The 26,400-nt window shown below is 35.2% G+C and overlaps 1 protein-coding gene across 1 annotated transcript in view; it reads right to left on the bottom strand.

The window, feature by feature from the left end:
* Positions 1-10,955: 10,955 nt before the first annotated feature.
* The window catches only part of LOC150081141 (ubiquitin carboxyl-terminal hydrolase 8-like), a 581,739-nt gene continuing 566,294 nt past the window's right edge, over positions 10,956-26,400 (bottom strand). The window contains exon 22 of the mRNA XM_090381373.1: positions 10,956-11,052. Coding sequence (XP_090237499.1) covers positions 10,996-11,052 — 57 coding nt within the window. The 3' untranslated portion in view covers positions 10,956-10,995. The remainder of the gene's footprint in view (positions 11,053-26,400) is intronic.

The following is a 26,400-nucleotide window of genomic DNA, read 5'->3' as shown; positions in this document are numbered from 1 at the left end:
GAAAAGTGGGACAAAACTGAAAATTCTGAAGATTGGGACATATAATGCATACTGCAAAAATAAAAATGGGTACATTCCCAGGATGTAGATATAAAAACTGGGGGGCATCACAATATTAGCAAAGCTAATATCATTTCATAAACAGTAGTGCACCAACAGATCTTATAGTATTATTATTATTAGCTGTATAGTGCAAGGAAGCCCGAGGCTGATGCTACACCAGCCAAAAAAAAAAACCCGAGTTACCCTGACAGAGAGAGAGAGAGATGTAGAAGGGAATCACCAAGAAAGAGAAGAATGATGATATCTAGCTCAGAACCCTGGGTGTGCCAAGCCCATACTCACCAGATGTGAGCCCCTGGGGTTGTAATTATAGTTTTCTTTCAAGCAAAATTATCAACCAACTGTTGAAACACACAAATCCCAAACCTGGCATGATTATCATGTTTTTTATTTATATATATTTGTAAAATAATAAAAGAAGTTTACCTCAATATAATATGTAATATTATATAATATATGATATATATAATAATATAATACTCTCTAGCAGAAAGAAGGAAAATCATTTTCTGCAATTTTTTTGTGTTAATTTCTTTTAATTTAATTTTTAATTGTGTTCGTTTGATTTCTAATTGTGTTCAATTGAGTTTTAATTATTTTTTAATGTAATGTAAGATTTGCGATTTTTTCGTTTTAATTGCTGAAGAGTATCATACGGAAGTGTTCTACATATTATATTGAGGTAAACTTCTCTTATTATTTTACAAATATTGATATCAAAGTAGAACATATTGAGCATTACAGCTCTCGTTCATATTATCAAATTTATTTTTATATATATATATATATAAAATATCAGTCTCGTATTCATAACTATTAGAAATATTTTCCAGCAGGTCTTTTTTGTTCTGTTATAAAACAAAAAAATTGTCTTTTAATTCTGAGAATGCCAATGGAGAAATATGTAACTTTTTAATCAAATAGTTTATGTCATGAGGCAAGCTATTTTCAGCTGTTTATGATTATGCATTATGGGTGCTGGGCAGCTGATATCTTTCATCCTTTTATTTCCACTTACTGCAATTTTTATCCCAGGGTCTTGACTGTTACCCACTCACTACTACTCAGCTGAAATTAATCATGCTGGCAGTGTGACGAATGTTAAGGCTGATTCACACTTATTAAGTACTTAATGTTTTAATTCAACATTTTTTACTTCATTCAATTTATAAAATTCATTAACCAATATATCAAAATTGTTATGATTATTCAAACAACTGAAAATGGATGGTCACAGGATAGATGTCTGGAAAATCTGCTTTCAGCAAAAGTAACTGTTGGAATAAGCTTTCACCTAGTGTTGTGAAGATAGGTAGTTTAAAGAAATTTAAAGACTGGGCAAATTATTGGATACAATGAGCAAATGAAGTAGATAATCAAATGTATTCAGTTTTTCCAATCAAACATATACAATACTGTGAGTGGCCATTGTAATGCATTTGCATGAGAATATTGCTCACAATTTTTCCTGAATTCTGATATGCAGAATGACACTGAACTACGAAAGTAAGATCTTTACTTTTCTATTATATTAAGTAAAGGAAATTATGTGGAATATATTCAAATATAAAACTTAAAAAATGCCTTATAATAATGGTTTTTATAGTTTTATTTTTTGCATTTCAGCGTTAATGTATTCACACTAGCTGAATTAACATGGTAAACGTGGACGCTACTCTCCCTCACTTTGCACTAAATATTACACTTTACATTTTGCTATCTCCCACCAAAGAATTTTTTAGAACCTAACCTAATTTTAAATAATTTATATATCTGATCTTTAAACAATAAACTAAAAATTTCAAATTCTAAAACTCAAATGGTTGTTTTCAAAGGTTCAATGTCCTCTATTTGCCCTACTTTATTTAAAATAAATGGAAAATTGACCCCTTTGTCACTACCATAAAATATCTGCACCTTACAATTTAATAACCTTTCTGTCACACTTAAAGTTAAAAAATTTTCATCTCAAATGATCAAAATTACTAGATTAGAATGAGGGCTATATAACTATAACTGTAGTTATAGTTATGTACGAGTATGCTGCAGGAGCTTTGTATCATCATACCAAGCTGCTAACAGTGCAAAGAAAAACAGGCTCTATTCAACAGTGTTTTACTCCATTCTTGCAGACCCATGTTAACACCAGCTTTGCAGGTTCTCTCTTTCTCTGGTTTATTGCCCTTAGATCTAATATTAATATATCATGGGCTTAGTTATTATATAAGGAAAGGTTTGGCCATAAAATTTGATGGAATAAATATTAGTCTTAGCTTGAGTACTGCATGCAGGTCTGGAGGCCTAATTTTAGGAAGAATGTAGAGCTGCTGGAATGAGTACAGAGAAGGGTAACAAGATTGGTGAAGGGAACAAAGGGTTGCTCTTACCAAGAAAGGCTTAAGTTCTGCAAATTATAGCATCTGGAGACTAGGTGCCTGTGAGGTGATCTGACTGAGGTGTATAAGGCCTTGAATGGTTTGAGCAAGCTCAATGCTGATGGGATTCTTCCTTTTGCTCAGATTATGCCACTTGAGGGGGTATAAATTCAAATTGAGGAAAGACAGTTATAGAATAGATGTGTGGAAATTTGCCTTTAGTCATCAAGTGGTTGATTGCTGGAACAAACTTCCACCTGTCATTGTGGAGGTTGATAGCATAAATAGAACTGGACAAAGTTTTGGAGTGAACGGATAGGTGAGAAATGTGAAGTTTTTTTTTGGCTAATGTCGTATAGGCTTGCTTTCTCGCATCATATGCCACTATTAATGCCAATGATAATTAGCATTAATAGTGGCATATGATGCAAAAAAGCAAGCTTATAGCAAGCATTAGCCAAAAAAAAAAAAAAAAAAAAAACCTCATTTCATCTATCCATTCACTCCAAAACTTTGTCCAGTTCTTCCTTGAATCTATTTATGCTATCAACTTCCACAACGACAGATGGTTTTTTTTTTTGTTAGTTATTGGCACATCGGCTTCTGTGGCTATAATGCACCTCCCAAGGTTTTTGCAGTACTCTGATCCAAGCACGAGGTGGGATTCGAACCCGCGACCTTTGTGTTGCCAGGTAGACACTTTACCCACCCAGCTAGCCCGGTCGGCTCAATGACAGATGGAAGTTTGTTCCAGCAATCAACCATTCCCCTGAATACCATATACCTGATATCTATTATTATTTTTAGCACTCTGAGAGGCATATATCTGTTGTAAGGTGAATACTGAAAGTTGTTGTTTGTGTCATTTCAGGAGAGAAAGGTCTATGTTAAGAGGGAAAAGGTGGGCAGGAGAAGCAGTGCATAGCACACGATTCTTGATTAAACCGGGGTTCGAGCCCGTGACCACCAAATACGGAGGATGCGGCAAGGTCAGGGAAGGACCACCGCATATCTCCCGGAGCAATGTGGCCTTAGTTGCTAATGCCCCTAAAAACCAAATAACAAATAAGACGGGGAAAAAAAAGATGTCTCTCCACCTACTCTCCTGATCTAGCATCAGCAGACTTCTCCTCTTTCTCATGCTGAAGACTGCCCTCAAAGGAGAGAAATTTCAGATTGGGAGTTTATTCTTGAAGATCCTTTTCCTGTAATTTTAGCCTATTTTTCAAGGGTGAATTTATTTGAAGTAATAATATACACACACATGAGGATCATCCTCATATACAGAGTGAATCAGAATTATGTGTAAACACTTAAACATCAATATTTTGTGCATAGACTTACCAATTTGAATAAAAAAATTGCTCATTTTAAAGCTAAAATAAGAAATTATGTTTTTAATGAGTTTTCATTATGTTGCAGATCCAACATTTCTCTGTTGAGAAAATCAACTAACATTTGAAAAAAGAGTGCATTCTGAAATGGTACTGGAATTATGAAAACATGAAAGAGATTCAGTGTGAAAGTGAAAGCACATGTCACAATAATAAGTCTCTCTGATAAGTTTTATGAAAACTGAACTATTTACATTTTAATAGAAAGACACAGGGGTTAAAAAAAAAAAAAAAAAAACCACTAAGTGTCAAAACATCCAAGCTGTTAGAAGTATGGTAACTGATCGCATCCAAGATGCGATCAGTTACCACAGAAGTTAAGATAGTATTCCCAAGAACTGCATTCGAGTCAATTGAGCATTATGAGAATTTTAAAGGACATAAAGGTTCAACCTTTCATACCTCAGATATTACTGATGATCCTGATTGATGAGCAGGATGCTATGAGTGGGACTGTCAAAACAGCAATGAAGCTGGCTATTTTCAGAATGTAATCATATGGGTAGACAAAACAATGTTAAATTTAAATGGTTACTGGAATCATAACTGTGTTTACTGTGCCAGTGACAATCCCCACCTCCTCTACAGAAAGATGTCAACCTGTTAGGGATCAGCATGTGGTGGTGATGTGGACTGGCCCTTACAGATTTAATGACACTATTACTGGGAAGAATTACCTTGAATTGTTAATGATGCAGTTCCTGCAGTAGGAATCACATTTTTAAATAGACTGGTGTATTTTCAACAGGATGGTACACCTCCACATTTTCACTCTGATGTCCAGAGTTCTGGATAGCGAATTCCCTGAATGATGGATATATAAGAAATTCCTTTAAATACTACCAAGCACTTCAGACCTTCTTTGGCTAGACTTTTTTTGTATTTTTGTATAGTGATAACTGATAGATAGTGTATACTCAAAAACTTCAAAATCACAGCAGGATTTGTGGGTAATGATATAACAAAAAGCAGACAAAATTACAACTGACACATGCATCACCATACATTGGGATTTTGAGAAACAATGCCATTAATGTTGGTGTACTGGTAGCAGACATTTTGAAAATCTGATGTAACTTGTAGTAATAAATCCCATTTCTCTATATCTATAATGTATCTGAAAGCAGTTTTTTAGTTTCTTGTTAGTATCTTCACAATAATATGAATGGTTGTTCATTTACAAGTTACACTGTTTTAAATGGAAACATCTTTGAACAGGAGGTTCAAAAAACATGAATAGGGGTTTTTCAACAATTTTTGTTCCATTGAAAATGTGAAAAAAAAATGCATTTTTAAACTCTACTGTGACTGAAGATGAATCTTGGATTTACCACTATTGTTTGGACAACAAGAAAATTGAAGGAGTTTTGCTTGCCATTAAATCTAGGCAAGTGATGTTGACTGAATTTAGAAATCTATGAATGCTATTCACACAATTTCTTGAAAAACAGATTAGACAAACTCAAAAAATTATTCAATTGAGTAAGGCCTGGCAATACAACAATACTGTTTCAACATTACCATAATGCATTACAAGTTACATTACATATGCTTTACTTTACTACAGCCATGAGACAGCAAGAATTTTGTGTTGGGATTTGAAGTTGTTCTGCAAAAGCCCTACATTGGCCCTAAATGTTTTTTTTCCCCCCAATTCCAAAAGCTTAAAGGCAACAGGTATGACTCAGATGAAGAAGTTGGTTGGATCTTTCAGCAGAAAGAATTTTACTTAAATGGCACAAAAACTTACGTGCAGGAAGAAATGAATCAAGTTAAGTGGGACATATGTAGATAAAAGTAAAAAGCAAACTTCATGTATACCTTTTGTTTTATCTCTATTCCTTAAAAATTTAAGCTGTTATTCTTATTTTTCAGTCCACCATCATATATAGATTTGATTACCACATATGTATGTTGTACTTAATAGATACGGTGGTTGCTGAGAATATTCCTGTTGTTCTAATGTTACTATTAATTAATGTCAATATACAAAATCAGTGATGCTTTTTGGAAGACAAATTTGATTTTATTTTGAACAGGTGGTAAAAGAAGTAAAGTAATAAAAAAAAATGCATAATAGGTCATATAAATTTACTTATGTGATGCACCTTACTTCTCTACAATCACCGACCAGACAGCAACCTGGATATATTTTTAATACAGAAAAATGTTACACTGTTTAAAATATATAACCTATATAAATGACAACTTAATTTAAGGTAAAGATAAAGGTAGAGATGCACTGTTACATTGTTACTTTAATGATCACTAATGCCATTAAATAATTGAACATTATGTGATGGCTGCATATTTATTGATATAATTAAATCTATTATGCAGTTGAAATTTTGAGTTATAACCTATAATACAAGCCATAACTAAACTATAAATTGTGTTCATGTATTAGAATTTCTAATGTATTCAATTACTTATGTGGAACTAAGGAATTGTAAAGAATGGCAATTGGAATATTAAAATATAAATGATACACTATTGAAATTCCAAATACCATAAACCAATAAAATTCACATAAATAAAGTAAAACTATTTACAATTAAAATTATAAAATATGCCATGGAAGTGCTCAACAATGAATATTGTCTTTCTCAACTACAAATACCTTGATTCTGGTGTCCTCATAAATACAGTGGAAAGATACCTTAAAATTACTTAGTGTTATATGGGAACTACTTGATTTTGATATTCTGTTGGTTCATTGAATAACAGATCCCTCCCTCCCCACCATCTCCATAGGAGTATAATACCTCAGGTTAATACTAAACATAATACTTCAGGAACCACCTGGTTTCCCAGGTGGTCCGTGAGGTCTTTTGTCTTGTCAATGTAGCTCACATTCCATTCCGTATAATCAATTTTATAAATCAGCCAACTCATCAACATTTGTGGGGAGAGGGATTTAGCCAGAGGAAATATATCCTATGGTTTATCCTTAGAAATATATCCTTGCTCAGCATTTGTCTACATTGTATATTATACTGCTTTAATATTCTGGATATCTTCTCTGATATTCCAGGACAGAATGGGATGGAAGTCTCACCAGTGCTGGCAGGGCACTCTCTGTGTGAAGTCCTTTGACCAGCCAAAATTTCATACTTATCAAGGATCAATCTGGGAAACAACAGATTATGTAAGTTTTCTTGCATCTGTTCCATTGCTTATTCTTCTTCTTCAGTGACCAAACCCTATCCATTAAAATTTAAGCTGTGCTATTTTTGTGTGCTGGTGCAAGCATTCGGCATAGTTTGTAAACTGGCCTGTGCACACTGGGTTTCTATGTAATGTTGTGAACAGGAAGCAGACATTGTATCTGTGTAGCAGTACATCTAAAAATGGTAGGGTCTCTACTTCAAGGCAAATTTTATAAAGGGGAAAGACTGTTTAAATTACTAAAAATACCTCTTATTTGTTCTTTCGCAAAAAAAAAAAAAAAAAAGTATGGTTAGGAAAGATTCGTGCCAAACTCAGGAAAGAACAAAAAATAAGGTCATTTAAAGATTTATAAGGTGTATAGATGGCATGCAAGCTACATTGGAGAGGCAGAGAGATTACTGAATGACAGTATGAGTCTGAAAAACCATGCGGATGCCATATGCAATGGAGAGTTTAGTTTGACTACTATTGAACACATATAGCAAAAAAGCGCACTATGTACTCGTTTATCCCGGTTTGGCAGAAATCATTGGTTACAAAAAAGATCAAAATATTGTTGATAGCTGGAAGCACTGCCCAATCTGGTTGAAAACGTGCTACAAAAAGACAAGAGAATATGCATTCATTCTATCTTCAAGTCTGTCTCTCTGTCTCTCTCTCTCACACACACACACACACACGATGATGATGTATAATTTAAAATAATTCCTATATGACACTGAGCTCAATGACTAAACATATTTGACCATGTTCACATGATTTAACCAAGTATCTTGCCAGTGTATTTAAGAGGCCACCAGACTCAATATGTTTACGGTTGATAAAGACTATGTATTTTTCGAAAGCTTCCCACATATTGTGGAGGCCTTATTTTAGGAAGGATGTAGAGTTGCTAGAACAAGTACAAAGAAGGGCAACAAGATTGGTGAGGGGAACAAAGGGGTGCTCATACCAAGAAAGGCTTAAGTTCTGCAAACTGCAGTGCCTGGAGAGTAGGCACCTGCGAGGTGATCTGATTGAGGTGTATAAGGCCTTGAATGGGTTGAGCAAGCTGAATGTTGATGGGATTCTTCCTCTTGCTCGGATTAAGAACCTGAGGGGGGCACAGTTTCAAACTGAGGAAAGATAGTTGTAGAATATATGTGTGGAAATTTTCCTTTAGTCGGTAGTTGATTGGTGGATCAGGCTTCCATCTTTTGTTGTGGAAGCTAATAGCCTAAATAAATTTAAGGCTGAGCTGGACAGGCATTTGGAACGAATGGAGGGGTGAAATGGGAGGGATTTTTTTTTTTTTTTTTTTTTTTTTTGGCTGATGCTGCATAAGCTTGTTTCTTGCACTGTATGCCTCTACTAAAGCTAATGCTAAATATTAATTGAAAATTGTTTTATTTTATTTATATAGATTTTATTGGGTTACAGTTTTTGGAATTTTAGTTGTAAATAATTTATACTGTTCTATTATTTTTAAAAAAAATGTAAAAACTTTGTATATTAGAAATATATCCCAATTGCAGTCTGGTCAGTGATTAGACAGAGGTAACGTGTTGTGCCTCGACCTCAGAGGGTTCTTTCATCAGTTACTTACATGAGCTTCAAAATATTATAGAAATGTTTATCTTTTGGATGTTTATCTAAACCAATCTGGCTAAAATTATACATTCTAAAAAACAATGTATGCAGCATAACGATAGCAAAAAACAAACTATCCATGAAATATTAAGGCATATTTTCAAAGGTAATAAAATGTTTAATCTGCAAAGGCACCAAAGAGACTAAACGCATTTGACTATATATGATACAGAGCATTATCCTTTATCTTTTTTAATAACTGTACAGCAACTTAACATGAAAAATATTAAGATTTTCACTTTATGAAACAGCAATATTAAAATATCTTTTTCTTTTATCCCAATAAAAGTGGGATATACTGTTTGTTCAAAAGAGCGTTTCTCTGCCCAATGTGCAAATCTAAATACCTTTTATACATCACTGAATATGAGGATAGTTTACAAGTAAGCAAAATTATCTAATAAAAATCGGCTAGATTCAAATATGTATTATATACAGATGTAAGCTGACATCTGTTCATGATAGTTTGAATCACAGTTAATGTGTGTCAGATAGAAAAGCCAGCCTTCCATCTACCTGCTATCAACCAAATTATTTTCATGCCGTCATACTTTAATGCACACATTAATCAACCACAGTATTTACCAAACTTTGCTAAAACTAATTCACAATAGCACTGCAAACAGATATATAATTTATATAAATATATTATACGTTTGTATTTCTGTTCTTTTACTTAACTGTTTTTGTGGAATAAAAAAAATTCAAAATCTGATTTTAACATATACATAAAATTCCAATGACAATCATATGTAATAATGAAAACTGTGACAAGATGTTTGAATAGGGCAGGATTCTCAAACTGTGGGCTGCATCCCCCCCAGGGGTCATGGACAACTTAGAAACAATTTGCAATTCTTTCAAAAATTTTGTCTCAGGTTTCAAATTTTGTTTGCTTCCAATGAAACAGTTTCATTTTATAAAACTATAAGTCTATATTCACTGTTTTATTTTATATATAGATTAAAATTTAATTATTAAGAGTAAGTGATATATTTATTTCTTACCCAACTCTAACCTACATGAAATGATTATTACTTTTATTCATGGGGGGGGGGGATCACATAAATTCATTTATCATTTAAGTTTAAGAACCCCAAGGTTAGGGCACATTAATAAAAATGCTGAATAATGCATAACACCAATTTCACACAATCTCCAGTGAAAAGATATATGCAGATAACAAACAAAAATGTTAAATTAAAAATAGTAAATTTATCAGTAGTGCAAACCTACTAGATATATTTTAAAAGGTCCTATTATTATGGTAGAGATGTCACATGTGAGCCTTTTGAATGAATGTAGAATTTCATAAGAAAGGACAGGGCATTTTAGAGGTATGGAAATATACCTGTGCTGTTGGTTATCTAATTGATATGTGAAGAAATGCAATTCATTTACAAAGGCTTTTACTGCATAAAAAAAAAGGCAACTTCACTTCTGCTGTAATTTGCAGCTTAGGTTGCAAATTATTAATTTTTATTTTAATTCTTAAATGTCTACATGTCAGTTTTTCAAAAAAAGAGTAATTTTACTGTTAAATATGAAATAAATTTGCTGAGATTTGAACTCCCACAAGATTTAATAACTTTAGATTAATTCCACATCAGAATTGTACAATTCAAAGATACGAAAGGTGTTGGATCTATGGGCATGCAAAACTAGTGGATAGATAATGAAGGAATGTTTGAATTTCTGCTATGTACATAATTTTGCCAGTTTTTGCTAACCACAGAAAACATAGATACTGGGTGCTTTAAAGCTTGAATACCTATCTACAGTATTAAATCTGTGCAATTTTTTCTGTAAGACGGAGATTCTGAATAAGCTGAATTCCATAAATTTCCCTCCCCCAAGTCAATGAAAGCTGTAAAGTATGAATGTGACAAATTATGAATAAGTTAAGATATATTAGATCTGTAGTAATTTTGAAAGAAGCTGAAGCCAGAATACAGGTCAAACATGTCATTTTCCAATAAATGCACCCAATAACTGCTTTCTTTTTTCCTTTCCTCTCTGCTTCCTTGTTAAGGATACTATGTGAAGGACTAATATACAGAAGTGATTTCTGAACGTAACTTATACTGTCTTAATTACATACATCAGAAACAAATCAGCCACTGTCAAACTATATATAATAGTTTTCATTATATAAAGAAATATAACATTTTCGCACAGAATATACAATTATAATATATAGTACTAAGATTTGAATTTATCCCTTATTCTTATTTGTGAATCAAATAGCATTTTTACAAACTGCTCTCATGTAACGAAATATTTCACAGACATTTTGTTACACATAACTTTATATTCTCTGTTGGTCCCTTCCAATTTTACAACAAATATATAAATCTTTATGCTCAGAGAGAAGCATGTAAATCCACAGAAGAATAGAAAAGAAGGTAACCGGCTGCAGTCTGCAAAAATTGAACAAAATTAGTATTACATAATATATTTGTAATATTTCTCTAATTATAACAAATACAAAATAGACAAAAAAAAAAAAAAAAAAATTAAGACTAATCCTTGGCAGTCCTGCATTAATCTTGCCATCTTTTCCATTATAGTCTGCTTCAGAAAAAAAACACTGCTACACTAAATTTGATGTATTCAAATTATTTATCTTACATCCATTACCTAATAGGGTCTAGACTTTTTTTTTTTTTTTTTTAATGAAAACCCCAAACATGAGAGATATTAGAACCTATAGTACTTGGTACCATGTTTGAGTTGGACATTAGACTTGAACTTTGTAGACTGTAATTTTCAGGAAACACGTACGAAGGAAGGTTGTTCCAGAAAACAGCAGTTGAATGAATAAACGAGGAAGATGAAAAGTTGGTTCTGTGAGTCTGAAGTTGGACAGTAAGTGAATGTTCGTGTTCGGACTGTTTTGAAAGAAAGGGCGAGAATAACAGAATCCAATTCAGAAGAACAGGATTCTGAACAGGCCCATGGGAGTATTTGTAGAAAAGGCATGCAGCAGAAACAGTGTCTATGAGACAGCAAGTTGGAAGACTGTTAGAGAGGAGTCATTAACTAACCTAACTGCCCTCTTCTGAATGGAATTTAGAAGCCTGAGAAGGGTTTTGGGGGCACCGACGCAGATGTGGGAACAATATTTCATGGTAGGGCGGATTTGCAATTTGTACAGAGTGAACAACTGTTTGGAAAAAAAGTAACGCCAAGAGCAAAAGAGAAAACCAAGTTTTTTAGATGCAGAGGAAACAATATTTGAAATGTGCTTGTGCCAAGAGAGCTTAGAAGTCAGGGTCCCCAAAAGAGATATACGAACTTGTTTAGAAATTGGAGTGTCATCAAAGGTAAGCATAGGAGCAGAAAAATCCTTTTTGTGAGATGTAGTAGTAGTAGTGGCATGTGATGCAAGGAAGCAAGCGTATGAGCTTATGCAGCATCAGCCAAAAAAAAAAAAAAAAAAAAAAAAAATCACACCATTCCTTCCAAATGCCTGTCCAGTTCCTCCTTAAATTTATTCAACCTATCAACTTCCACAACGACAGATGGAAGTTTGTTCAATTAACCACCCACTGGCTAAAGGAAAATTTCCGCACATCTATTCTACATCTGTCCTTTCTTAATTTGAATTTATGCCCCCTTAGGTTCGTAATCTGAACAAGTGGAAGGATCCCATCAGAATTCAGCATGCTCAACTCATTCAAGGCCTTATACACCTCAATCAGATCACCGTGCAGGTGCCTAGTCTCCAGCCACTGCAATTTGCAGAACTTAAGCCTCTCTTGGTAAGTGGATCCCTTCATTCTGCTCACCAATCTTGTTGCCCTTCTCTGTACACACTCAAGCAAATCTACGTCTTTCCTAAAATTAGGCCTCTAAACTTTGTAGTTGTTATAAGCATCAGTACTTTTCATTGCCCTGTAACTTTTCCATACCATCTTTTTCTGCTCAAGTAATCTGGCAACTTCATTATTCATCCAACTTGGAATCCTCCTCTTCAGTGTTGAATCCAGAGAATTTGCACCGTGGGGGAACATAAACTTTGGTGGGGTAATGTAGTATATGTGTATATTTTTTATTATTTAATATTTACAACATAACGTAGATGTTACAAACAAATCTGTATATTTATGCATAAATATGGCGCTTAGAGGGGGAACAGGCATTCTGTGTGTTATCAGGCACTCAGTCTAAAACACTGATGGATCCAATATCTTTCTATTTCAGAAGATTTAGGGGAAGTCCAGTTGGCCTCCCTCCCTAAAATCCACTCACGCACAACTTCTTGATGGTAAGCCCTGTTACATCAATTAGGTGGCAACGAACGTGTACAGTGGTTCTCTTCAAGTTGCCTGGTCATCATGAAGAGGAAAAGACCAAACCCAACAGCATGACGAAACAAATGGCCTTCAGTCCCCAGAGGCTTTCACTCCCCCTCTTATGGCAGCAACAGGATCAATGCAGAAGCAGAGGATGCTAAGAATCTCTGGATATGACCAGGCTGCCATGCACAGAAACTGAACTTGGCCTGTTGCAGCGTAGGATCGCTCATCGGTGAAGATAGGATATTAGAGCTGGAAAAGGAATTAGGAAACGTGAATTGGAATATCATCGGTTTTGCTGAAACAAGAAGAAGAAATGAATCACTTATAAGTTTATCAAGTGGAAATCTGCTAAACACCAATGTAAACAGTGAAAGGAGAGAAGGTAGAGTTGACTTTCTGGTCCATAGAAATATAAAAAACAACATTTTGGAATTCAAAAGTACATCACCAAGGGTGTCAAGACTACTACAAGTGACCCCCGCTTAACACTGATAATTCGTTCCGGAAAAACAGAGTGCTAAGTGAATCTGCGCTAAGTGAGCATCGCATTCTCATAAGGTAACATATGTATTTGTGAGTTGCGGTCAGTGCCATAGGATATTTCCTAATAAATAATAAACCGTAGTGAACAGAGGCACAAATGTTGGGCAAATATTTAATATTCAAATATTTGTACATATAAAATAGTCTGCATTACATATGTATATAATTATGTGGTAACTACTTATGTATCAAAATTAAACTTAAAATTCCAATTAAAATCATGAATTTAATTGATCTAATTTAATTGATGAATTTAATCATGAAAAATGTGTCGATTTTGGGCTGTACATTGGCCCTCTTGCTGGAAAACTAAAAGGGGTCTTAATTGTAAATCCCCCGCAGCGTTACCACCCAACAATAAAGTCAACCGATCCTTCACCGCTTTGAAACCTGGCATGTTTTTTGCTTCTTTCAATATGAAACTTATTTTAGGCATTCGTTTCCAAAAGAGTAATTTATGTTAAAAACTTGTTGAGAATTACAACACATACCTTCAATAATTTTAACAAGTTCTTTTTTGAAAGTTTCAGCTCCTTGATCTGCGCTTGTGGCTTCTCCCTGGATTTTAAATCTATTCAACCAGCCTTACTAGTTTTAAATGGTTCCAAATATTTATTTATTTTTTTTTTATAGGCGAGTTTTCTTCAGATCATCATATAGGCTAATCTCTCTTTCTCTCTCTCTCTTTTTTTTTTTTTTATAATTAGCATTAGCATTAGTAGAGGCATTTGATGCAAGAAAGCAAGCTTATGCAGCATCAGCCAAAAAAAAAAACCACTTCCACTTCACCCCTCTGTTCGTTCAAAATACCTGTCCAGCTGAGCCTTAAACTTATTTAGGCTATCAACTTCCACGACAAGGGATGGAAGTTTGTTCCACCAACCAACCACCCGCTGGCTAAAGGCAAATTTCCACACGTCTATCCTACATGTCTTTCCTCAATTTGAATTTATGCCCTCTCAGGTGATTATTCTGAGCAAGAGGAAGAATCCCATCAGCATTGCGCATGCTCAAACCATTCAAGGCCTTATACACCTCTATCAGATCACCTCACTAGTGCCTAGTCTCCAGACACTGTAATTTTCAAAACAAAGTATATAATATTTAACTTAACTGAATTCTGCATTGGATATTATCTTCAATAAAATTAGTTAGTCTCCATTTCAATCCTAATAGCCGGCCTAGCCCTAATTGCTTGCAGTGGAACAGCTGTCTTTCCCACTGCTAAAATTAATTCTTTATTTTTTATAACTGTTCTTACAGTTAAACTTGCCAGTCCTAAATTATAGCACACATCTGCTTGTCGTTGACTGGAATCGATTTGCTTCCAAACGTCTAATTTAATTTTAAAATTCAGTCTTTTTCTTACATTTGTAGTCTTCGTACTGCGTCCAGACGTTGCTTTTTCATTCCTATCCGCCATTATTAACTCTTCGAAAATGTAACTGCGTTGGTTGCATTAATTATGATACAATGTTTGAGTAAACTGTCAGTTACGCATGTCAGTTAGACTTCGGATAAATGCATATAACGCAAATATTACAAGCAATACACTTGATCATTTTTTAAAATGTTGATCTCGGAACTACGTAACAAGTCACTGTACTGCAATTAAATTAGCATGCGAAAAATTTCACTGAGCATGGGAAAATTTCTCATCGGCATGGGAAAAATTTTAATGCTGTTTTGCTATTCATTTTCAAGCTATCGACTCCATTAAATGAAACGATTTCGTTAAATATACCAAAAATTCAATCTGTAAAAGAGTGTTATAGTGATTTGTGACAGTGTCAGATACAGGTTATAATATAAGAACAGCGTTATGGCGAATTGGTATAAAGTGAACTGCATTATAACGAGGGCCTGCTGTACTACTTAGGATTTCTAAGAGGTACAAGCTAAAGGTTATAATGATTTATGCACCACCATCGAGCCATGATGATGAAGATGTTGAAGAAATGTACACCAAAATTGAGTCTTCTAGATGAGCAGAAAACCCACTACACTATCATTACGAGAGACTTCAATGCTAAGGTTGAAAAGATAAAAAACAGCACAGAAATGGGAACTATAGGAAATTTTGGAATTGGTGAAAGAAATGAACAAGGTGAAAGACTTGTGGAATTTGCAGAATGTCAGTAATAAACACATTTTTCAAGAAAAGGGTGAACAGAAAGTGGACATGAAAGAGCTCAAATGGATTAACAACTAATGAAATCAACTTCATCCTCACTAACAGAAGATGTATCGTGAATGATATTACACGTCCCGAACAAGGTAAATGTTGGAAGTGATCACAGAATGGTAAGATGCTTGTTTGTTTGTTTCTTATTTGGTTTTTAGGAGCATTAGCAGCTAAGGCCATATTGCTCCAGGATATGCGGTGGTCATTCCCTGACCTTTCTGCATCCTCCATATTTGGTGGTCACGGGCTTGAACCCCGGTCTAATCAAGTAGCGTGTGCTAAGCACTGCTGCTCCTGCCCACCTGGCTACAGAGGCGCCAGTAAGATGCACACTTGATATAGATGTAAGAAAAGAAAGGAAAAAACTGACTCGAGTAAATAACATGAAGGTCTTTGAGGTAACAGAAGAGGAGAAAAAGCAGCATGTAATGGAATTTAAGAACAAGTTTAAACTTCTGCAGACTGTTCAGGACCAAGATATAGATGAGGAATACTACAATTTTCTGAAAGTGAGGAAGATGGATCACAAATTAGTAACACATACGACATACCTGATATCCTTCTTGATGAGGTAAAACATGCACTGAAGAAAATGAAGAATCAGAAAGCCCTGGGGGAAGATGATTGTAATTGTAGAGTTGTTAAAATTGGGAGGAAGAGACATGGTACAGAAACTGCCCAAGAAACCGACAGGTAAAAAGAAATCTAAAGAAGAAAAAATTAGTCAAGAAACACTTGTCATGATGAACCAAAGCTAACAAATGAAGAGCAAGATAAACACTGACAAGGATAAAATTGGGTATATTGAGTTATGCAAAGCCATTAAAAATACTCAGAGAGAACATAAGAAGATTTAACACAAGAAAAGTAGAACAAGCATTAAGGGAAAACAAAGGATTTAAATCAGTGGCCATGAGCAGTAATACAGAAAGACAAATGATAATGAAACTGAATAATAGCGATGGTTTACTTATAAATAGCAGAGAAGGCATAATTCAAATAGCAAAGACTACTCTAGAGAATTATACAAGGACCAAGGGAATGGTGCCAGCAGTGAGGAAGATAGATCACAAATTAGTAACACATAAGACATACCCGATATCTTTCTTGATGAGGTAGAACATGCAGTGAAGAAAATGAAGAATCATAAAGCCCTGGGGGAAGATGAGGTTATTGCAGAATTGGGAGGAAGAGACGTGACACAGAAACTGGCAAGACTCTTCACAAAATGCATTAGAAAAAGCGTGATGTCTAAGGAGTGGAATAATGCAATCATAGTTTTGCTGCATAAGAAAGGAGATAAATCAAAATTGGAAATTATAGACAAATCAGCTTGTTATCCCACATCTACAAGTTGTTCAAAAGGGTCATTACTAACAGATTAGAAATACTTGATGAGAATCAACCAAAAGAGCAAGTTGGCTTTAGGACAGGATGCTCAACTATGCAAATGAATATAAAACACCATTATGCATTTGCGGATTATTAAAAAGCATTTGACTCCATAAAGCATAAGGCAATGTTTCGGGCACTGGAAAGACAGGGCATAGATATCCCATATATTATGATTTTGAAGAAAATATATGAGAACACTACCTCCTTTATTAGACTAGACAAAGACAGTAGCAAATTAAAAATTGAGAAAGGAGTTAGACAAGGAGACACAATATTTCCAAAGTTGTTTACTGCATTTTGGATGGACAGCATTCAGGAAATATAGTCATGTACTGAGGAGCAATATCCCAATTTGTCTAAAATGTAAAATAATGAATTAAAGTATACTCCCCATCATGATTCATATAAGTGAAACTTGGGCACTCACCACAAGAATGGAAGAGAAACTGAGAACTGCACAGCGAAGAATGAAACGAATTATATTAGGAATCAGACTTTCAGATAAGAAGAGAAATACATGGATTAGGTAGCAAACTCAAGTAAAGGACATTCTTATCAAAACTAAAGAACTAAAATGGTCTTGGGCAGGACACATAGCTCAAAGATATGATGACAGATGGACTAAGAAAATAACAGAATGGTGCCCAAGAGGAGCTAAAAGAAAATCTGAAAAACAAAAATGGAGATGGACATATGAAATTCAAGAGTTCATGGGCAGTAAATGGATGGCCATTGCACAAAACAGAAAGAACTGGAAAGTTGCTGGAGAGGCCTTCATCCTGCGATGGATTGAAAATGGCTGAGATGATGATGATGCATAAATATAAGCATAATATGCATATATTATTATTATTATTAGCCATATGGTGCAAGGAAGCCTGTGGCTTATGTTGCATCAGCTAAAAAAAAAAAAAAAAAAAAAAAACCCAAGTTACCCTGAGAGAGAGAGAGAGAGAGAGAGAGAGTCAGAAGTAGAAAGGAATCACCAAGAAAGAGAATGATTATATCCCACTCAGGACCCTGAGTGTCCAAACTCACCAGATGTGAGCCCCTGGGGTTATATTTATATTTATGCATATTTACAAATGTTATAATAAGAGAATATTAGGAAACAAAAGGAAATATTTATTATTTAACATCTAAATACTAATAGACAATTCACAAAAACCACATTACTAACAATAATCACAAATTAATAATATGAAAGTCACCGATTAAAATTTGCAAAAAAAAATTATACATATTATAATTAAACATATAAGTGCAGTACTGTACTATAATAATCTTATTCTTCTTTGTGTATGTATCAATCACTTAATTTATTAATTTTTCCGATAACTCATTCGGGCCCTCTAAGCTTATCTTCATGAAATCGTGCAATATTACAGTACAGATGCATATATAATAAAAAGGTTATAAAATATATTATTTATAGTCTGTGACCAAACCATCTTGTTTGTGGTATACAAAGAAAGAATTAGCCACAAATAGACTCTTGCTGTGAAAAAAACAAATAAAGGGAATGTGAAAACCATAAAGTAAAACTGCTGATGATTGAATCAGTATTAGTAGAGGCATATGATGCAAGAAAGCAAGTTTATATAGCATGTCAAAAAAAAAAAAAAACCCTTCCCATATCACCCATCTGGTCACTCCAGATGTTTGTCTAGTTCAGCCTTAAATTTATGTAAACTATCAACTTCCACAACAACAGAGATGGAAGTCTGTTCCAGCTATCAACTACCTGCTGGCTAAACGCAAACTTCCGCACATCTTTTCTACAACTGTCTTCCCTCAATTTGAATTTATATTCCCTCAGATTTGTAATCTGAGCAAGAGGAAGAATCCCATAGCAATGAGCTTGCTCAATCCAATCGAGGCCTTATACATCTCAATTAGATCACCTTGGAGGTGCCTAGTCTCCAGAAGCTGCAATTTGCAGGACTTAAGCCTTTCTTAATAATACCAACCCTTTGTTCCACTCACCAATCTCGCTTCCCTTCTCTGTACTCGTTCCAGCCGCTCTACACATCTTACCTAAAATGAGGCCTCCAGACCCGTATGCAGTACTCGAGGTGTGGCCTTACCATTGCCTTATACAAGGGGAAAATAACCCCCTTATCCCTGCTAGCAAAATTCCTGAAAAGACACCATGAAAAGACATGGTGTCTTTTCATGGTGTCTATATCATGAAAAGACACCATGAGCTACTCTTGCAACCTTTTTGCACTGCTCAGATTAGTGGCTGCAATAGACTCTTCTCTCTGCCCAGACATTTAGCCCTTTCCCTGAAAGCCACGGGACACTTTACAATTACAATAGCATCTGTCAGGAACCAATTCAGAAGAATCTATTCATGGCCTGTGATCTTGTTTGCGATATACAAACAAAGAATTAGTCGCAAGCAGATCGTTTGTGTGGAACACTATCAAGAGATGGTTTATGTGAAAATAAAGGGAACCTGAAAAGCATAAAAAGAAAATGCAGACACTTGAAATAGTGGCTTTTAGTTACAATTTGTGCAGCCAGAAGTGTTGCCCATTCCATTATTTTGAAAATTTCGTGTCTTTTCAATTTTAGTGATTTATTTTCGCCGTGTACTACCTAACAAGTACCACACTTAGTTGATGTCATTTTTCGTGTTGTGTTTCATCATCATCATCATCAGCCATTTTCAATCCACTGCAGGATGAAGGCCTCTCCAGCAACTTTCCAGTTCCTTCTGTTTTGAGCACTGGCCATCCATTTACTACTCAAAAACTCATGAATTTCATCTATCCATCTCCGTCTTTGTCTTCCAGGTTTTCTTCTAGCTCCTCTTGGGTACCATTCTGTTATTTTCTTAGTCCATCTGTCATCATGTCTTCGAGCTATGTGTCCAGCCCAAGACCATTTTAGTTCTTTAGTTTTGATAAGAATGTCCTTTACTTTAGTTTGCTGCCTAATCCATGTGTTTCTCTTCTTGTCTAACAGTCTGATTCCCAATATAATTCGTTCCATTCTTCGCTGTGTAGTTCTTAGCTTCTCTTCCATTCTTTTGGTGAGTGCCCAAGTTTCACTTCCATAAGTCATGGTGGGGAGTATACATTGATTCATTATTTTACGTTTCAGACAAACTGGGATATTGCTCTTCAGTATGTGACTATATTTCCTGAATGCTATCCATCCAAAATTCATTCTTCTCTTGACTTCCAGCCATTTATCATTATTACAGCTAATAACTTGTCTCAGATAAGTATATGACTCCACCATTTCAATTACTGCTCCTTCAATCATTATTTCCCTTTCCGTGGCATACTTGTTCATCATTACTTTTGTTTTAGCCATATTCATCTTTAGTCCAAAATCCTTACTAACTGTGCATAACTGATTAAGATTTTCCTCTAATTTTTTGGGATCGTGGCTTATGACCACAATGTCATCTGCAAATCGTAAATGGTTTAGGTACTCTCCGTTCACATTGACTCCTTTCTGCGACCAGTCTAATCTTCTGAAAGCTTCCTCAAGGGCAGCAGTAAACAGCTTCAGAGATATTGTGTCTCCTTGTCGAACTCCTTTCTCGATTTGAAATTTGCTACTGTCTTTGTCTAGTCTAATAAAGGATGTAGCATTCTCATATATTTTCTTCAAAATCATAATATATGGAGTATCTATGCCTTGTCTTTCCAGTGCCCGAAACATTGCCTTATGCTGTATGGAGTCAAACGCCTTTTCATAATCCACAAATGCAGGCATAATGGTGTTTTATATTCATTTGCTTTCTCCAATAGCTGTGATATTACGTGAAGGTGATCCATAGTTGAGAATCCTGTCCTAAAGCCAGCTTGCTCTTTCGGTTGATTCTCATCAAGTATTCTTTCTAATCTGTTAGTAATGACCCTTGTGAACAACTTGTAGATATGGGATAACAAGCTAATTGGTCTATAATTTCCAATTTCTGAATTTTCTCCTTTCTTATGCAGCAAAACTATGATTGCATTATTCCACTGCTTAGGCATCACACCTTTTCTAATGCACTTTGTGAAGAGTCTTGCCAGTTTTTGTGTTATGTCTCTTCCTCCCAATTTTAACAACTCTACAGCAACTTCATCTTCCCCCTGGGCTTTCCGATTCTTCATTTTCTTCAATGCATGTTCTACCTCATCAGGAAGAATATCGGGTATGTCGTATGTGTTGCTACTTTGCAATCCATCTTCCCCACTGCTGGTATCATTCCCTCGCTCCTTGTATAATTCTCTATAGTAGTCTTCTGCTATTTGAATTATGCCTTTTCTGCTGTTTATAAGTACACCATCGCTATTCTTCAGTATCATTTGTCTTTCTGTATTACTGCTCATGGCTGCTGATTTAAATCCTTTGTTTTCCCTTAATGCTTGTTCTACTTTTCTTGTGTTAAATCTTCTTATGTCCTCTCTGAGTCTCTTTCTAATGGCTTTGCATAACTCAGTATACTCAATTTTCTCCCTGTCAGTGTTTTTCTTGCTCTTCATTTGTCGTCTTTGGTTCATCATGACAGGTGTTTCTTGACTAATTTTTTCTTCTTTGGATTTCTGTTTCCCTATAGGTTTCTTGGGCTTTATCACTTTCAGAAAGTTGTAATATTCCTCGTCGATATCTTGGTCCTGAGCAGTCTGCAGAAGCTCAAACTTGTCCTTAAGTTCCAGTACATACTGCTTTTTCGCTTCCTCTGTTATTTCAAAGACCTTTGTATTATTTACCCGAGTCAGTTTTTTCCTTTCCTTTCCTACATCTATATCAAGTGTACATCTTACCATTCTGTGATCACTTCCAACATTTACCTTATTCAGGACGGTAACATCATTCACAATATATCTTCTGTTAGTGAGGATGAAGTCGATTTCATTAGTTGTTAATCCATTTGGACTCTTCCATGTCCACTTTCTGTTCACCCTTTTCTTGAAAAAAGTGTTCATTACTGACAGTCCTTGAGATTCTGCAAATTCCACAAGTCTTTCACCTCTTTTATTTCTTTCACCAATTCCAAAATTTCCTATAGTTCCTCTTTCTGCGCTGTTTTGCCTTTTTCCAACCTTAGCATTGAAGTCCCCCATAATAATAGTGTAGTGGGTTTTCTGCTCATCTAGAAGACTCTCAATTTCAGTGTACATTTCTTCAACCTCTTCATCATCATGGCTCGATGTTGGTGCATAAATCATTATAATCTTTAGCTTATACCTCTTAGAAATCTTGAATATTAGTCTTGACACCCTTGGTGATGTACTTTTGAATTCCAAAATGTTGTTTTTAAAATCTTTATGGACCAGAAACCCAACTCCACCTTCACTCCTTTCACTGTTTCCATTGGTGTACAGCAGATTTCCACTTGATAAACTTATAAGTGATTCATTTCTTCTTCTTGTTTCAGCCAAACCGATGACATTCCAATTCACATTTTCTAATTCCTTTTCCAGCTCTAATATCCTGTCTTCACCAATGAGTGATCGTACGTTATAACAGGCCAAGTTCAATTTCCGTGCATGGCAGCCTGGTCGTACCCAGAGATTCTTAGCACCCTCTGCTTCCACTCTGATCCTCTCGCTGCCGTAGGAGGGAGAGTGAAAGCGGCTGGGGACTGAGGGCCATTTGTACTGTTGTGCTCTCATTGCTGGAGGGTTTGGTCTTTTCCTCTTCACGCTGACCAGGCATCTTGAAGAGAACCACTCTACACGTTCGTTGCCACCTAAGTGACGTAACAGGGCTTACCATCGAGAAGGTGTGCATGAGTGGATTTTAGGGAGGCAGGCCAACCAGACTTCTCCTAAATCTTCTGTAATAGAGAGATATTGGATCCATCAGTGTTTTAGGCTGAGTGTCTGATAACACACAGGATACCTTGTTTATTTGGCATAAATTTATTGAAAATTTCAACGTCGGAGGCCTTTGAATGAATATTAAAATAAAAATTACTATTTTTTACATGGGGAGATTTTATTCCCCTGGAGTCAACCCTGCTCCTCATGGAGTATTTTTTTAATGAAATATACATTGCAGTTTTGTTCTGGTAAATGTGTGTGCATTTACCAGAACAAAACTACAGCTTTTTGAAGCAGTAAATGGAAAATGTTTGAATGAAAACATTCGTTACTGCTGCTAGAAACTTGATTTGGTTCTAAAATAATATCATCATTATCTGATAATAAATTAAGTTTTAACAATTTCTGAATTTCTTTACCACAAAGACCATCATGAGATGCCGATGCTATAACTAAATAATTCATTTCTGAAACAAAAACAAAAAATAAAAGTAGCAAACATTGATTTAATTTTTCAAATTGCTTTGATGAATTATCAATAAGTGGCAGTACCAAAGGTACACCAGCAGAGGACTAAAACAAATCTCTATATTACTAAGACTGCAACATTCAGCAATGCTGAATGTTGCAGTCTCAGTAAAATTTACGATAGAAATAACATAGTGCCATAGAAGGTTAATAATCCTCATTAAAAAGCAGTACAAAATGATTACCAAAAATTTATTATCAAGGAATAATGTTCAATCAGATTTAAAGTCAAGAAACGTACATATTTATATTGTATGCTAAGGTATAGTTAGAAATGCTGAATGTAGTTAACAAAGTTGATGAAATTGAAGTACTCCCAACTCTGGCTAAATCAACTAATGCTGACATAATATGAATATCAGAAACCTGCCAGCTTTTATCAATATGTGAAACAAATTAATGATAACTAATAAATAATAAACACCATAAACTTTTTAACCTCCACATCGATGAGAAGGTTAAAAATCAACAAAACAATTCTAATATAATCACAAGATAAAAAATTTATTTAATTACTTGAGAAATGAGATATTCAAGTCTTGACCAGACCACTTAAAGAATTCAGCCTGGGTACTCTAGATCTCAACCGTCTTCCCCCATCAGGGGCTTAGTTTTCACTAGCACAGAGAGAGAGAGAGAGAGAGAGAGAGAGAGAGAGAGAGAGAGAGAGAGAGAGAGAGAGAGAGAGAGAGAGAGATAGTCAGAAATAGAAGGGAATCACCAAGAAAGAGAAGAATGAAAGAATGATTGGGGACAGAGTTGAAGAGCCATTATTAAAAAGTCTGTTTCAATTTCATTGACTTTAATATTTGTATGATTTTTTTTTTTTTTTTTTTTACGAAAACCCCAAACACAAGAGGTATTAGAACCTATAGTACTCAGTTCAAAGGGGTCTGCATGCACAAAACGATTTCTCTAGAAAATCACCTAGCCTCTCCATCCCAATCCCACTCTCACCTCAACGCTGGTGAACCCTGGGACGTGAGCAACCTAGCAGAAGGTTGGGTTATAACCCCAGCGGGAAACTAGATCAGGTGCTAACGAGAGACGGAAGACTGTGCAAGGCCATATTCAACACGCTATGAAACTGGGCTTGCGCAGTGGTCACCAACAAGGTAGGTTGGGAGACCTAGGTCTGGTTGCAGAAGAGCCTCTTAAAAGCCAATGACAGCAAGCACAGCCTCAGACAGTGAAGGTTACTACTTGCAGGGAAGGCAAGGGGACACCACCCTGTTGCTTTTTCTTTTCCCCAAGAAAACCAATGATGAGCAGTCAAAGGGGAATTAGAGTAACTGGCAATTCTGGGATAAACAATACATATAGGCAATGTGATGTCGGGCCCGGCAGGGAAAGTAGCAGGGCTTTCCAGGCTGTCAGCAAGCGAAATCCCTGTTTTGGAATTGGAACATGGAATGTATGCACTATGCTACAGATTGGAAAATTAGAGAATGTTAAAAGAGAGATGAAAAGGAATAAACTAGATGTCCTTGGACTGGCTGAAACCCATTGGAAAGATGCGGGAGAATTCCTCAGTGTAGAATATAAAATAATACATTCAGAAAGTGATAAAGGTCAGGGAGGCATTGCAATTATTATGTCAAAACGTTTTTCATCATGCTTGCCAGATGTGGAAACAATCAGTAACAGGATTATAATGACCTGTCTTGCAGCAGCTTCAGTTGATATTATAATAATACAAGTTTACAAGCCTACATCAAACAGCGATGAAGACACAGCAGAAGAGATCTACGACCAATTGGAAGAACTTCTGAGAAAAACAAAATCATATGATAATATAATTATAATGGGAGACAGTTGTGGGAGACAAAAGAGAAGGAAATATTGTTGGAGATTTTGGGCTGGGAGCAAGAAATTTGAGGGGACAACGACTAACTGATTTCTGTAGTCAAGAAAGATTTGTAGTGGCCAACACTTGGTTTCAGGCGCCACTACGACGTAGGTATACGGGGAAAAATCCTGGAGATTCTCATAGATACCAGTTAGATTACATTCTGGTGAAACAAAGATACCGCAATCAGGTAAGAAAAAAGCCATGTCTATGTCTTTTCCAGGAGCATATGTGGATAGTGACCATTCAATGATGAAAATGATACGAGAACTAAAGCTAAAGAAAATGAATGGAAAGAAAATAAATAATAAATCGAACCTAGAAAAACTAAAGAATGAAGAAATAAGAATACTGTTCCAGAATACTACAAACAGCTATAATGTGGTAAATAAGGAAAGTATGATAAACAATATTGACCAGATGTGGAATAACATTAAAGAAACTATAAACAAAGCAGCTCATGAATTTCTGGGAAAAGGAAACAAGGCGAAAAGAAAACCATGGATAACAGAAGACATCCTTCAAATGATGGATCAAAGAAGAATCTTTAAAAATATGAAAACAAAAGATGGAAAAAATAATTACCATGCTCTCAGGAATGAAATTAATAGAGAATGCAGAAAAGCAAAACATAAATTGTGGACAGAACAATGCCAATAAATTGAAACTTTAATGCAGTATGGACGAACAGATAGGGCCTACAAGAAAATTAAAGAAATAACAAGAAAATGTAATGGAATTCGCTCCAGAGCAATCAGAAATGAAAAAGATAATGCCATTCTCAATACAAAAGAACAACAAGAGACATGGAGAAAGTATATAGAGGATCTATACATGGGACCATATAGTTACACTTGGAAATATGACAAGAAAGGAGGACAACAAAACTTAAAACAAGATCAAATATTAAAAGAAGAATTTGAGCTAGCTTTAAAGTTACTTCCTAATAACAAAGCTCCTGGTATAGAAAATATTAGAGCAGAATTACTAAAGAACAGTGGAGATCAAGTCAAGCAATCACTATTTGGATTGATTTTGAAAGCATACAGTGAAGGAAAATAGCTAGAAGAACATTATGCAACCATCATAGTACCAATACCAAAAAAATCTGCACCAACCAAATGCAAAGACTACAGAACCATCAGCCTCATATCACATGCATCAAAAATTCTCTTAAAAATCATAAAAAT

The sequence above is a fragment of the Mastigoproctus giganteus genome, chromosome 9 (genome assembly GCF_048544385.1).
Source record: "Mastigoproctus giganteus isolate SK-2022 chromosome 9, ASM4854438v1, whole genome shotgun sequence".
NCBI classification, from domain to species: Eukaryota; Metazoa; Arthropoda; class Arachnida; order Uropygi; family Thelyphonidae; genus Mastigoproctus; species Mastigoproctus giganteus.
The sequence above is the reverse complement of the archived record's forward strand: the minus strand, read 5'-3'. Positions and strand labels throughout refer to the sequence as shown.